The following is a 13649-nucleotide window of genomic DNA, read 5'->3' on the forward strand; positions in this document are numbered from 1 at the left end:
ATAAGTCATGTCTACAGGCCTGGGGGTGAACGTATAATAATACAAATTCATAACTCTACTGCGCCATCTGCTGGGAAAAATCAGCAAGAACCAGCACTTTTTTTTTTATCATGTCCTGATACAGAAAACACACAACTTGAGATCAATTTTCTTAGAAAAAATTTATTAATGTTGGATGATAATTTAATGCTGGGCCGCTGTGTTAAGACTCACTGGAGAGATTATCAGGAAAGGCAAAAGGTTCAGGAGAAAAGGCACTTACGACAAACACATTTTTCAGAAACGAGGGAAGGAAAAGTGATCTTATGTTAACGAGCGGACACTATTGAATAAATTCCTTTCAGAAATGAAGATTCTAACACGTCTAATTCATGCAGAGAACAACGTGGCAAATAAATACATCGAAAGAGCACTCGCCTCTACTAATAACGTGATTGTTACCTGATGTTATCCGTCTAACGAACTACAGTTAGAAAAATAGCATAAATATATAAACCGGCCTTACACACGTACAAGACGGCAAATCCACAGAGTTCACGCACATCTCTATACATTATAAAACTCTTTATGAAAAATAACTCTTTATAAAACACACACGGTAAACTCAGAGCAGGATCTGCAAACAAATTAAGTGCTTCGAATCTCCTTCAGTCTATGACACATCCGGGCATTTCAAGCAAACGCCGCGTCTGCTAAACACCCTTTAGCTTAAAAAAAATCCGCGTAGTCTGGGCGAAGTCTGTCAGTTTGAAAGCAGTGTTTCTCCCAAAAATGAAATGACAATGTCGTTCTAATCCCATGCGAATTTAAGATATTTTGACGAATATTCATGCATCTCTTTTCAAAAGGAGCCCTGCACATGATTTCTAGAGAAACACGAGGAGATTTTATGGATTTAAAGGGGTCATATGGCGATGGCAAAGATATTATTTTGTGTATTTGGTGTGATGCAATGTGTTTACGCAGTTTAAGGTAAAAAAAAAAAAAAAAAAACATTATTTTCCACATACCATGTATTATTGTTGGTTCTTTCTTCTCAGATTTTTACAAAACTCATTGTGTGACGGAAATGTTACGCCCCTTACCATATTTGGAGACGCACGACATCTCCACGACAACAATGCTAAAGTATAAGAGTTAGGTCTTCTTTCTTTGCGCAAACATTTGGACGGGGTTATGCAAATTTTAGGAAGAAGTGGACGAATCTTAGCCGGATTTGTAACTTTATGGATTACTTTATATGAGCATAAGCAGCTTGTGACGCTCCGAAGACAAAGGAAAAGTTGAAGTCGCATCATATGACCCCTTTGAGAACGACCTCCTAAGACAAACTGCTGCCATATTGAACTTGTTTCCTCACTTTGCTCGAAGGGATAGTTCACCCAAAAATTAAACTTCTGTCATCATTTGTCATCGAAGTTTCTGTTGAACACAGAGTAAGATATTCTGAAGAGTGTTGGTAACCAAACAGTAGAAGATAGCCACTGACTGCCATAGTATGAAAACGCTACCAGTGTTTTACAGAATATACTCTTTCAGAATATACTCAGAAATAAACATGTAAGGACACCAGGGTGAGCAGATGATGACAGAATTTTCAGAATTATGGGTGATGTATTTTTTCAACATCGTTTTCACTGTTAAAGTGCCCCTATCATGGATTTTTGAAAATGAGCTTTCATGCAGTGTGTAACACAGCTCTAAGCGAATAAAAACATTAAATATGAAAGTGCATCGTGTATAAATCATTAAAAACAAATCATTTTTAAAACGAATCCCAAGCCCGTTGGCGTCAACGTGAAATACTAGCATATGGCCTGGTCGGTTGTTGTTTTTTTGGCGTCAAAATGGCAATTCATTCTTTGCCACTAGATGCCTTTGGAGCAGTAAAAATAACGTTTCTCCTGGTAACGCGGTACACAAAGCGTGCAGGCGTGATGAAATGAGACCGATCACGGTAGATTAGCCGTGGAAAAATGATTCATTAAATAAATCGTTCTTGTAAGGTACAAATAAATGCATATTATAAGACAATGAAAGTGTTTTTTTGACCTTGCATGCATGTCAGCCTGAACCTTTTATTACCCACAATAGAGGCACTTTAAAAATGATTATATAAAACCCAAGTTCAAATGATGCAAACTGGTGGCTTCAACAAAAATCAATTAAAACCTAGACGTGTGTAAGTTATTGTAAAAAAATGTTTTCTCTGTAGAATACAGGCTTGCCTATATTCTACGTAATCAAACATGATTATTGGAGCATCTGTCTGCTGATGCATGGACAGGACTTTTCGAGTCTGTAAATACATGATTTTGGGTGACTTATATTTTTAGGGGTGTGGACTCATTAGTGGGAGGAGCTTCGGTCGTTGGCCACATCCTGTAGGCGTCTGAGCAGAGCCGTCTGATTCTCCTGGCAGAGCCTTTTGGCGGGAGACTGCTGCTCTTCTTCCAGGGCGATACTTCGCTTCTTGGTGGGCGTCTCGCCTGTTCGGATCATGCTGTTAATTTCTCGCAGCCGCTGTGAGATGAAGTAAAAAAATAGTTTAAGAATTATGTTCAGATGAATCTGAACAGGGAATAATGTTTTTGGTCCTTTACGTTAGATGGGCTGGAGCTGACGTAGTAGAAGATCTTGTCTCGAGGAGAAATTGGGCTGCCGGTCTTGTGTGGAGAAATGTAGATGGAGTGATTGTGGGACAGGAGGACCCGACGTGGAGAGCCAATGCGGAGTGATGGATAGGGACAGAGGGGAGGAGCTTCACTCTGAAAACACACGCGGTTATAGATAAAAAATCTCAATCTGAATCATCACTGAACTTACTAGAGAAGGACAATTATCTTTTAAAGGAAGAGTCTACTTTTTTGGAAATGGGTTCATTCTTCAACTCCCCCAGAGTTAATAAGTTGAGTTTTACCATTTTTGAATCCCATTCAGACGATCTCCAGGTCTGGGCGATAGCATTTTTAGCATAGCTTAGCATAGATCATTAAATCCGATTAGACCAGTAGCATCCCGTTCAAAAATGACCAAAGAGTTTCTATATTTTTACTTTTTAAAACTCTCTCTTTTTTCTAGGTTGATATGATTATATGAGCCGATATGATAGTCCCATTCCGGAGTAATAATCAAGGAAGCAGCAGGCATAGTGGTATTGGTCTAACTGGATTCAATGATCTGTGGTAAAAACGTAATGCTAAAAGTATGCTAAAAACGTTATCGCCAGACCCGGAGATCGGCTGAATGGATTCAAAAACTTTGAGAATGATTGAGAATTTCGAGTTGCTTTACAGCATAATGTGAATCTGTCTCATATTTGAAGATGTTTACATCAGCGATTCTGTTATTTTCCTGCTTTTTACTGTGAAGCTGCTTTGTGTATGTGTTTTTTAAAAGGTGCTGCGGAAAGAAGGGTGACCACTGCAAAAGTTACCCGGTTTTTTGGCGAGTTGCTGGAGTAACGCAGAGCGAATGGTTTGATCTGTTTGATGTAGACGTGGTTGTAGAAACGGATGAGGTCTCCTCTCTCCTCCTCCTGCTCCTGGGGGCCCCCAGGGGCCCGGGTCGGGGTGGATGGGGCGCTGCTGGGCTGGGGAATGGGCAGGGTGCTGTTGGAGCGCATGGACACGGGACTGCTCTCGCCGCTGGCTAAAAAACAGAAAAACAGGAAGTCATTAAATATGCTACAAATGATTTCTACCTTCCCAGGGCTTGTAAAAGAGTCATATCAAAATTCACAATATATGATTATGCGGAACTATCAAAATTGTCAAAAACTTACCTTGTTCTTGTCCTCCCTCAGTGGGTGAACACTGTCTGTGGATGTTTTCATTGTTTGAATGGCGTCTCTTTCTTCCAGAGATCAGCACACTCCTGTACACCTGAGATGCAATCTTTATTAATATTTTCATCACATTAACTTCATCCTTACTGTACGCATGCATTAAATTACACTCACACTGCTGCTGGCCTGAGGTTGAGATCTGTAGCACTTCATGATGTTCTGAAAGGACTTATCCTCTTTCGTTACCTGGACAAAACAGTTAAAGCAGCCATTTTTCTTAATCTTTTGAAATCTTAATTTCAAGCATCAAACTGCACATTAACAAAAACTGCTACAAAAGACTGTCATTTAAATACCTTGGTCATGACGTAGATGGCACACATGAGGAGCTGGTCCAGATGTCGGTCCATCATGAGATCGGTGCAGTGCACTAGTGAATACTCGAAACATGTCCAGATTTTTCTGCGAAGATCTGTGCTGATGTCCAGTTTAGCACACAAGTCTCTGAGACGCACACTAGCAAGGTGATATACCTGATGGGGGAAAGAGGCATTGATTTTTCAATGGACAGTATAAGCAAGTTGATGGATATGACACTGTTAATGCATTTGGGTTTTGAAGAACTAGATCAGCTACACACACAAATGCATAAAACCCATAGCAGATGTAGACAGGTGGTGCTGGTGGAGGCGGAGGGTTTCAGTAGAACGGATCTTACTGTACCTTACGAAAGAACAGGCAGAGAGAGCCGGTCTTCTGTGCTCGTTTGGTGGGAGTTCCCTGCTGAGGGCTCTTCCTGTCCTGTTTGGCAGGGCTGGGGCTGTTCTGGACTGTGCCTGTGGGTGTTGCCGTCAGCTGCTGGGCGGTCAGGGTGCCCGTCAGAGCCTGGGCGCTGAGCGTTGGCAGAGCCGCCCCACTCTGACCCGTCACGCTCACCTGCACCGGGATGAATGTAATGCCACCGCTCTCATTTGCTATTCCTATAAACAAAGATGTGAAAATATCCAAATTGTTGGATCAGCAGCATATCTTACATGATATCTCATTAATATGAGTGTCGTTGTTGTTGTTGTTTTTACATGTCTTGCATTTTTAAAGAAGAAGATTCAATAGGTTTTTTTATGTGGCAATATCTACTGATTTATAAAGGTACTGATGATAAACTGATTGTTTTGTAGATAGCACCTTGAACAGGTATGGTGACTGTCTGGCCATTGTTTGCAGTGACGGTAGCTGTTGCCATCGTGACCACCGTCTGTCCAGCTGGAATGGGGCTGACCAGAGACGGCTGGGCCACTTTGACAGGTTGAGCAGGCTCAGATGTTGAATCTCCATCGACAAAGAGGCGGCGACAGGCCGTGCCAGTAGGGGGCGAGCTGTAGCGGTCGTGGAGAGATGTAGGAGATGGAGAAACTCCTGCTGGAGAAAAGGAAACGATATTACAGTATGATTCTTTTTATTAAATGTATAAAACTTAGTCACAGGGCTTGTTTTTTCAAAGTAAGCTACCTTTTCCTGCTCCTGTGATATTACTGCTGAACTCACTCTTGGGAGTATGTGTGCTGCTTCCTGAACTGTCCTCCAGGTGTTGAGGAGGCATTACCTGTAATTCATTTCACACTTAAGAATATTCTATTATGTGATGTTTTAAAGTATCCTAAAATGCGTTTCTTTTCCCAAAGGGATAGCAAACATCACTGATCATGTTTATGTGGTTATATGCAGTTGCATTGTTCTGACCTCCTGGCAGGCAGGAACACAGTTCTTGGCTTCTCGGATGCTCTCCCACAGCGGGGAGTTTCCTTTCCACGCCAAAGATTCCAATACCTGCTCCTCAACATGGTTCAGATGTTTCACTACCTCCCGGAAAAGACCCTCCTCCGCCCGTACCAACACTTCAATCACCTGCGAGCGAGATAAAGAGGCTTTAACTTTATGAATGAATGCATACAATTTTATGGTTGTTTTGTATCGCTAAATACCTTGTAAAAGTGATAAGCGGGAAGGTCAAAGATTTGCAAGACTCTGGGAAACTCTCCCGGTGGTCTATACGAGAAGATGACAATCTCCAGGCAGCAGACGATCAGTGACCGGTGAAATATATCTTGCTCTAGAATGCCCTGAGACACACAATATGATATTCATCTGACATAATTACCTAAAGTGTGCCTTATGGCTTAGTTAAGACTAGTTAAGTGATTTGTGTGAAGATGAAACCTACAGACAGGTCCATGTCTCCAAGTCTCTTCTTCTCCTGGTTGATGATCACCTCAAGTGATTTATAATAAAGTGCCTCGGCCAAGCAAAAATACTTCACTGCAACATCTGCGAAAACGGATGCCTCAATTTTTTAATCAATTATCAAATGATCATTGTTTGAATTTCACAATTTAAAGAAAAAGTATGAAAGTATGAACATGCACACCTCTTGCTAGAGTCTTGTTATCGTCTCCTGTTCCTTCATAATTCTGAAGAAAAATCTCTGACATTTCCTTCAGTCTGGCTGCTATGGACTCACTGGGGTCTCTTACACATGATCTGTTACACGCAAACAGAAAATACCAAAATAACAGCAAGTTTCACTGTGACTTTCATGGGTCACTGGAATCACTGCAATCACAATCACTTCAATCCCACTTCACTGCAAACTTTACTAACATGTATTACTGGAATCCCAGTGATTGTTATATTTTTTATGGATTCTCTGGATTCTCCAACAGTTTTATTGGACTTTAAAATTACAATGTTACTGAACTCTCTGTTTACTGGTCTCTCTCTAATCACAGTTTTATTGGACTCTCTGTTTACTGGCCTCTCTCAAATCACAGTTTTATTGGACTCGCTGTTTTACTGGCCTCTCAGAAATGGCCTTTCAATGGCCTCTCTGGAACCACAGTTTATATGGATTCTCTGGAATCACAGTTGTCCTGGACTCTCTGGAATCACATTTTACAGAAATATCTGCAATTATTGTTGGAATCACAGGACAATGGAATTAGTAAAAGAACATTCCAAGTGATTTCAGTAAACTGTAGTGCTTCCTGTAAACCAACAGTAAAGACAGGTACTTTGCTTCTTGAATTTGGGCGAATGCAGCAGATTGTGAGTAACACGGGAAGCTTGGGCTCACCTGAATAGGTCTCTGAGTCTCATGCTGGGTCTGTATTTGAATCCCGTAAGCAGTGTGTGCAGACGGCCCACGCTTTGCATTGCCATGGAAACGGGGGTACCCACACTGCTCTCTGGCACGTACCTTCTCCCTGTCAAAGGTGTGGACACTTTCAGAGCTGATGCCTGTGAAACAAACCAAATATTATATTGCTGTTCATTATTGGGAATTATGTTGATGTGCCTTTATGTCGCATACTGTCATCGAGTTCTGGAGGGGGTTGGTCAGTCGTTCCTGGTTCTCTATCCCTTCACACAAACAAGGTCCTGGGGTGCCGATGTCTTCTCTGGCCGCTTCTCCCAGAAATATCCTCTCGTCCAGAGAACCAGATGACAACACGTGTTCCTCATACACACGGTTCAGAGAAGCACTGAAGAAACAGAGAGAGCGACGACATTGTAAACTACAGGAGAAATGTTTCAGAAGCTTCATGCAGAGTTGGTGTTTAACTGAATAGAGACACTCACAGGCTGTCACCAAAATTCACCGGCTCCAAAAACCCTATCAGCGTGTCTTCTTTCCCCTTTAAAACCTGTGAGAGAGAAAAGATAGAATATACCAAATGTTCCAAACAATTCCATGTACCAAATACTTTTAATATTAGAAATAATAAATACAGTTTATTTTCTATAAGAAACAATGTTGGATGATATCATGTAAACTTTGAACAGCTGACTAGCCTAAAAAAGTGTATTATGTGTACAAGGGAACTATTATTTCCGTTATTTTTAAGCAGCCATCTTCAGTGTCACGCAATCCTTCAGAAAACATGTTCTTCAATATCTGAAGGATCGTGTGACACTGAAGACTAAACAGAGGAATAAATTAAAATATAAAAAAGAACGTATTCTTTTGAAATGTACGTAGTTGTTTATTGTTATTTAATTCAATGCATTCTTGGTGAGCCCAAAAGCAGTCTTCATCGTATGTCTAGTTCCAGTACCTTGCGCTCAAAGAGTTTCTTAATGAAGGGTTTCCAGAAATGCTCCTTTGCTCCTTTGGCCTCCAGCACCAGCCCATCATGAAGCTCACACAGCTTCTCTATGAAACATAATGAACCCGGGCCAGGCTTATAATCTTTACAGTTGAAGTCCTCAGGCAGCCCTGCGCACAAAACAACGTTTGATTGACCTTCTGAGATCTCCTACTGTCTGGACACAAATGCTTCAGTACTGTGTGGGGGACCTTTAAAAGCCGGGTTGAGCAGATCTTTCCGACTAGAGCACAGGAGAGCGTTGCAGTAAACCAGATCCAGAGCACACAGGAGCAGATGATAGGAGTTCACCAGATCATCACTGATCATTGGAAAATTTCCTACAGGAACAGAGGAGAGAACATGTTTTAGTAAAATATAAATAATTATATATGCTAGAGTGGTGGTTCTACAATGAATTCCTACAGCTTTTGACTGTAAACACCTTTTTGGTTCTGGTTGGGATTTTTTTCCTCCACTGAAACAAAACCATCTGGTAAAGAGCTGTTAACAATGGTGTTGAGGAGGAACGCTTTGCTGGTCACACAACATATATCAAGCAGACAGGTGGCCAACTTTACGGCAACAACAGGAAAAGTCTGCACAAAAATTAACGTGTGCTGTTAGGCCACAATGCCTGGATTGATCATTTCCTGTTTTATTCATTTTAAGTTACTGTAGCAGCCTGTACGATGCAAAGAATACATCGAGCCTGTGAAGCTACATGTGTACTCATAGAAAATCTTGAGTGTTTGATTGCTTTTCAGGTTTTTCTTGTCGCGGTTATAACATTGTTAAAGGGTTACAAGCGCATTTCTTACAAACGTTCTTCTAATCTTCTGTATTTTCACCCGAAACATATATATTTTATATATTGCCAGAACATTAAAATATTTATTTTTCTGATTAGATTATTATTTAAAGGATACAAAAAGTACAAATAATATCTTAAGGACACGTTGCTCTATTATTTTTATTAACAATAATTAATATCATTCATCGAGTAAGAATAATGGTAAATTCTATTGGCATGCATATTACAACGTGACTGTTCGTTAGCGTTTATACAGCACATAATAATTCCTTATTCTGCATGATTGCATTTTAGATCCCTTCCCATCGCTAAACTAAGCGACTACCTTTTACCAACCGTCAATAAGCAGCAAATCAGGAGTCTTACGAGAACGTTCTTCTAACATTTTCTCTCAACATTACGAAAATACACGTTAAATATGAATTAAGTAAAAGATTATTCCGTGAACATTACTAGCTTTGTCCAAATTATATTTTCTTATAAATTACATAGTCTAAAATCATGACTTGTATTTAATATTGACATATTGTCAGAATGCCCCGTTACAGAAATGTACGACTTTACATAATAATGGCGCGATTCATGAAGATTTGCGAATGAATTGTTCATACCGGCTTGGAAAATGACTCGAATGACTCACTGACAGAACTCAACTGATTGAATATTTTCTTGCGTGAGTTCACGTTTTCTATATGTTAATATGACCTACTACTTTTCCGTAATGTGGAAAATACAACCAGGGCAGACTGCATCCCACAGTGCAATGCATTCCGAGTCAATAACCTTCTGTTTGCGAATTCGAACTTAACTCTAGTCTCCCTACTGCTTTGACAGAACTGCTAAACCTGCAGGCCAGAAAACGAGTGCGCAATAAAACACAGCGTCAAGCTCAGCCGAATTAAGGTACTTACATGCATTTTCTCATTTCACTCCCCAGATAAAGCGACTCTGCATCTTTGACCAGCGGCAGGCTCTGAGTTGATCACAATGAGGGCTTTTGCTCCAGGATGGGACACAGAGGAACACGGCGGCCTGCTGGGCTCCACTCAAACACAGACAAGTCCCGACTTGTCATCTGGGCTGGTTGCTAAGTTAAGTGACGCATGAGACGCACGAGGAAATAATGCACTCAGCCGGCGTCCTCTTACGCTTTTTTTAGGTTTGACTTTAAATGTTTGTGGTATTTATAAAAAAAATATCATGAGCTCGGTTTGAGCTTCGTGCGTTGAGCTCGACGCGCAGCATAATAGGGCGTTAATAAGGAGACGGGAATAAGGACTCTAATGAATAATTCACGATTTTTGTTTTATTTTTAAAGTGTTTTAAAATGAATTTTATGATGCTATGAAAGCATTTAAGACCCTAGCCAGGGCACTAAACGCTATTTAAATATGCATATTTTCCAACAAATTATCTTTGCTAAAATGATGTCGAATATTTATTTATGCCAAATTACATCTGTAAAACAAACACTTTCAATATAGCATTAAATGAGAATAATGCAATGATTCGAATTTTTTAATTTTGACAGGGTCTTGAATGACGGATTATGCAATTGAAGCTGAAAACGCACTGGGAAATAAAAACAGCACGACCTGAAAAACGTGACACGATTCACCATTTTCTGCTTGATTCATTTGTGAGATCTTACTGCAGCATGTCCGATCCCACAGCTCGATACGAACATAAGATATGTGACATTAATGAGCCGAAATTAGCCCGCAGCGTCACGCCGGTGGCTCTGCAGATGAGGTGGGCTTGTGTTTACGTGTGTGTGTGTGTGAGGAAACGCTCCGTCCCCGCTGGCCTCTGACCCGAATCAAACATGCCTGCGCAAGCCCGCATAATGAGCACGGGTCACATGATCCGAGCTCTCAGCGCTCAGCCAATGAGGGCCCGCCCTTCCGTAAGTCACTCCGCACGGCTCGCGACCCGCTTAAGAGACACCAGAAGAGGAACAATCCTGAGAAACACTGCGACTCCTCCCTCCTCATTACGGCAGGAGCTTTCCTCTAATCTCCTTCTGTCCGGTCTTTCTACCCCCGACCACAGTTGCTCAGCAGTGACTTATTACAACTTAAAAGTCTAGCTTTTACGAAATCAATATCCGATGCACTATGCAGACATGATGGAACTTTTCCGCAGATCTCAATTTCATGCTGAAGTTATTATTCAATTCTGAGCTCCCGTAATGCATTTCTGTTAAAGAACTCCTCACCTTTAGCGTGTATGAACAGGATCCAGCAGAAGTTGAAGACCTCGGTGACGGTGCAGGGATGTCGTCTGAGGACACAGGAAAGATCTGAGTTAGAGCTGTGCGTCTCCATTATCCAAGAGCTTTTATGTAATACGAATCAAATCCATATGCATATATAAACCGATTGTTTGCACACTTCAGCAACCTGAAGCCCGAAGTACCTTTGTTTCCTGCCTCTGTGCGTTCTGGGTAATTCATCCGTGGGTGCCTTGAAGATGTCTTTAAACAAGGGCACGTATTTCTTAAAGATGACGGAGGTGACGGTGAAGTTCCTCTCCAGCTTCTCCGTGCTCTGCTGGAACTCTTTGGGCAGGTTGGCCATGTCCTGCCACTTCTTCATTTTATTGAAAAACTCAATCAGGCTGAAATAGACAATGAAGTTATTTAAACCTCAGCACAGCAAGCGTTGCATTTTTTTAAAAATGTTCACCAGTCACCTTTATGTATATTTAGCACTTTTAACGATACAAATTGTGTCAAAGCCGCTTTATTTTTTTCTAAAAAAAAAAAAAAAAATTCATAAAGTCATTTTCACGTCTGTTTATGATAATGATATTATTTTAAAATATTATCTTCACAAAAATCATGCATCGGTTTGTAAAAAGCATGTTATAATCTCACAGAAATAACATATATATATAATAATTAACACTAAACCAAAATCTAACCCTGACGTTAAAAAGTATATCAAAATATATATGTATATTTTTGAAATTATTAATTATGTACCCATTAACATTTTAATTTTTCTATGATTATTCAATAGCAACATTACACAACTGTATAGACTTCATCCATAATCTGCGGCTCACAAGCTATAAGAAGCTACACGTTTACCTCAAGAAGAAATGCAGCTCTGTATATCCCCAGCTAATCTTTAAGTTGTCTTGGGAACATCACAACATGTGTGTGCGTGCGTGTGTGTGTGCGTGTGTGTGTTCAGCTGTGTCTTTTGCATCTCTGTCTGCATTAAGGCCAGAAGAAGCGCGTCCGTTGACCGACCTCTGCTGTGAAGAGCGCAGGATCCTGGTCAGAGACACGTAGTTGCCCTCCGCTGTGCCTCTTCCTATAGTGGGCACCGATGAGCGGCACGCTACATACAGAGCACACGCCAGCCAGTGCAGTTCACTGCCCTGTCACACACACACACACACACACACACACACACACACACACACACACACAAACAGAAGATATAACACAATGGCTTCAGACAGAATTAGCCTGAACCATAAAGTAATATTCTCAGAATGCTGCAGAAAGGTTTTTGAGATCGCATCGGTATTAATGTACCACGAAAATCAAATCTTCGGATAGCTAAAGGAGACACTGGCATCTTGCTAAAAAACTAAAAACATGCAGTTAATCCTTTTTTTAAAAAAAGGAAATGAAATAGCGTAATAAAACAGTTATTGAATAATTGCTGACGAATGTGGCCATTTGTGCTAATAAAATAATTCAGATGTGCAATAATTAACATAAGCAACTGTAATGTAATCACGCTTCTTTTTAACAACTGTATCTGTTTACAAGTTGGGTTACACTATATTTTAAGGTGCCCTTGTTACAGAGTAATAACGCATTTAAGTGCTTTATTACACGTACTTACTGTAGGCTTGGGGTTTCTTGCATGTAGTTACGCGTAATTAACCGTAATAATGAAATTAAGAACGCGCAGCACGTGACAAGGACACGTTTAAAAATAAAACGTTACCTTAATTTGTATTTGAATTATGTAATTTAACCGGATGCTTCCAAACGCTGCTTATTAGCGCTACCGCGTACCGTGCTTTATGCAACATGGCATTAGACAGAAAATCGTGCTTTTTTATCATTTACTGTAAGAGCAGCGTACAGCAGGCTACATGTTTTTCTGCACAAGCACAAAACGACTGCGGCGCAGATGTACTGAAATACTAAAAAAAACGCCATTTGAGAACAACAGCTTGCTCTGTGCATTATTATAATCGTTCGGCTGCAAAGCTGTTCATTCAGATAAAGCCGCTGATGATGTCACACGCAATACGTAACGTGCGCATAAACACATTTTAACGTTCGCCACGTACTTTATTCGTCAAAACATAAAAATAACATACTAGCATGTCGATTCACATGGATATTATTCCGTGCATGCGTATGTTTATGAAACGCGCGCACCGGGGTCTGTGTTTCGAGCTTTCGCTTTACCTCCAGAGTGTAATTTTTGCTGATATTTTCATAACTCCTCCACGCTCCGTTACTCGACTCCTCATCCATATTCAGAGCTCGACACAGGTCTTCAAACGCATGTCTAGTTTTCACCAGCGTATCTTCTTCCTCGCTCATTTCTGCGGCTCCTCTCGCGTATCCGTGTAAATGTGCGGGCTACGTGTGTTTGCCTGCACCGCGGGAGGCGCGGAGAAGCAAACCGCTGCGAAGTGAACGGCGGCGAAACGAGAATGAAGTTATTTCATGACAGCGAGAGCGACTGTACAGTTCTGCACGGTGTAGCCATTTAAATGTCCTTTGACTGACAGCTCGCTTCTGCCGTGTTTGAGTTACGCCGAGCGCGCGCCGACGCGGACGCGATGGGAACGTACGTCGCGTTTCTGACGTAAGTATGAAAGCGAATGCGGATCTGTGCGTAGGGCCTGTCACACGGAAGTGGAG

The 13649-nt window shown here is 41.0% G+C and overlaps 1 protein-coding gene across 4 annotated transcripts; it reads right to left on the minus strand.

Annotated features, from left to right (window-relative positions):
- Positions 1-142: 142 nt before the first annotated feature.
- rbl2 (retinoblastoma-like 2 (p130)) lies at positions 143-13496 on the minus strand. Of its 4 annotated transcripts, none has more exons than XM_043228067.1 (22): positions 13188-13496; positions 12003-12133; positions 11162-11362; positions 10962-11026; positions 8142-8270; positions 7900-8060; positions 7424-7488; positions 7155-7326; positions 6918-7081; positions 6213-6325; positions 6009-6112; positions 5770-5907; positions 5528-5692; positions 5297-5390; positions 4973-5206; positions 4511-4767; positions 4144-4320; positions 3962-4033; positions 3785-3884; positions 3437-3651; positions 2604-2768; positions 143-2523 (listed from the first exon to the last, which is right to left on the minus strand). In XM_043228067.1, the coding sequence occupies exons 1-22, from the start codon at positions 13323-13325 to the stop codon at positions 2350-2352; spliced, it is 3234 nt and encodes a 1077-aa protein (XP_043084002.1). In that variant the 5' UTR covers positions 13326-13496; the 3' UTR covers positions 143-2349. The 4 variants fall into 4 exon arrangements, with proteins under 4 accessions (XP_043084002.1, XP_043084003.1, XP_043084004.1 ...); XM_043228068.1 differs by having other exon boundaries at positions 4973-5203; positions 13188-13495; XM_043228069.1 differs by lacking the exons at positions 12003-12133; positions 13188-13496 and adding an exon at positions 11838-11970.
- Positions 13497-13649: the final 153 nt, after the last annotated feature.

The sequence above is a fragment of the Puntigrus tetrazona genome, chromosome 25 (assembly GCF_018831695.1).
Source record: "Puntigrus tetrazona isolate hp1 chromosome 25, ASM1883169v1, whole genome shotgun sequence".
Taxonomy (NCBI): Eukaryota; Metazoa; Chordata; class Actinopteri; order Cypriniformes; family Cyprinidae; genus Puntigrus; species Puntigrus tetrazona.

Coding starts and splice junctions, on each gene's coding strand:
- rbl2 (XM_043228067.1), bottom strand. CDS start 13,325: ATGAGCGAGGAAGAAGATACGCTGGTGAAAACTAGACATGCGTTTGAA. Junction 5,391..5,527: donor GTGTTCCTGCCTGCCAGGAG/GTCAGAACAATG, acceptor AATGAATTACAG/GTAATGCCTCCTCAACACCT. Junction 4,034..4,143: donor CCATCTACGTCATGACCAAG/GTATTTAAATGA, acceptor TGTTTTGTCCAG/GTAACGAAAGAGGATAAGTC.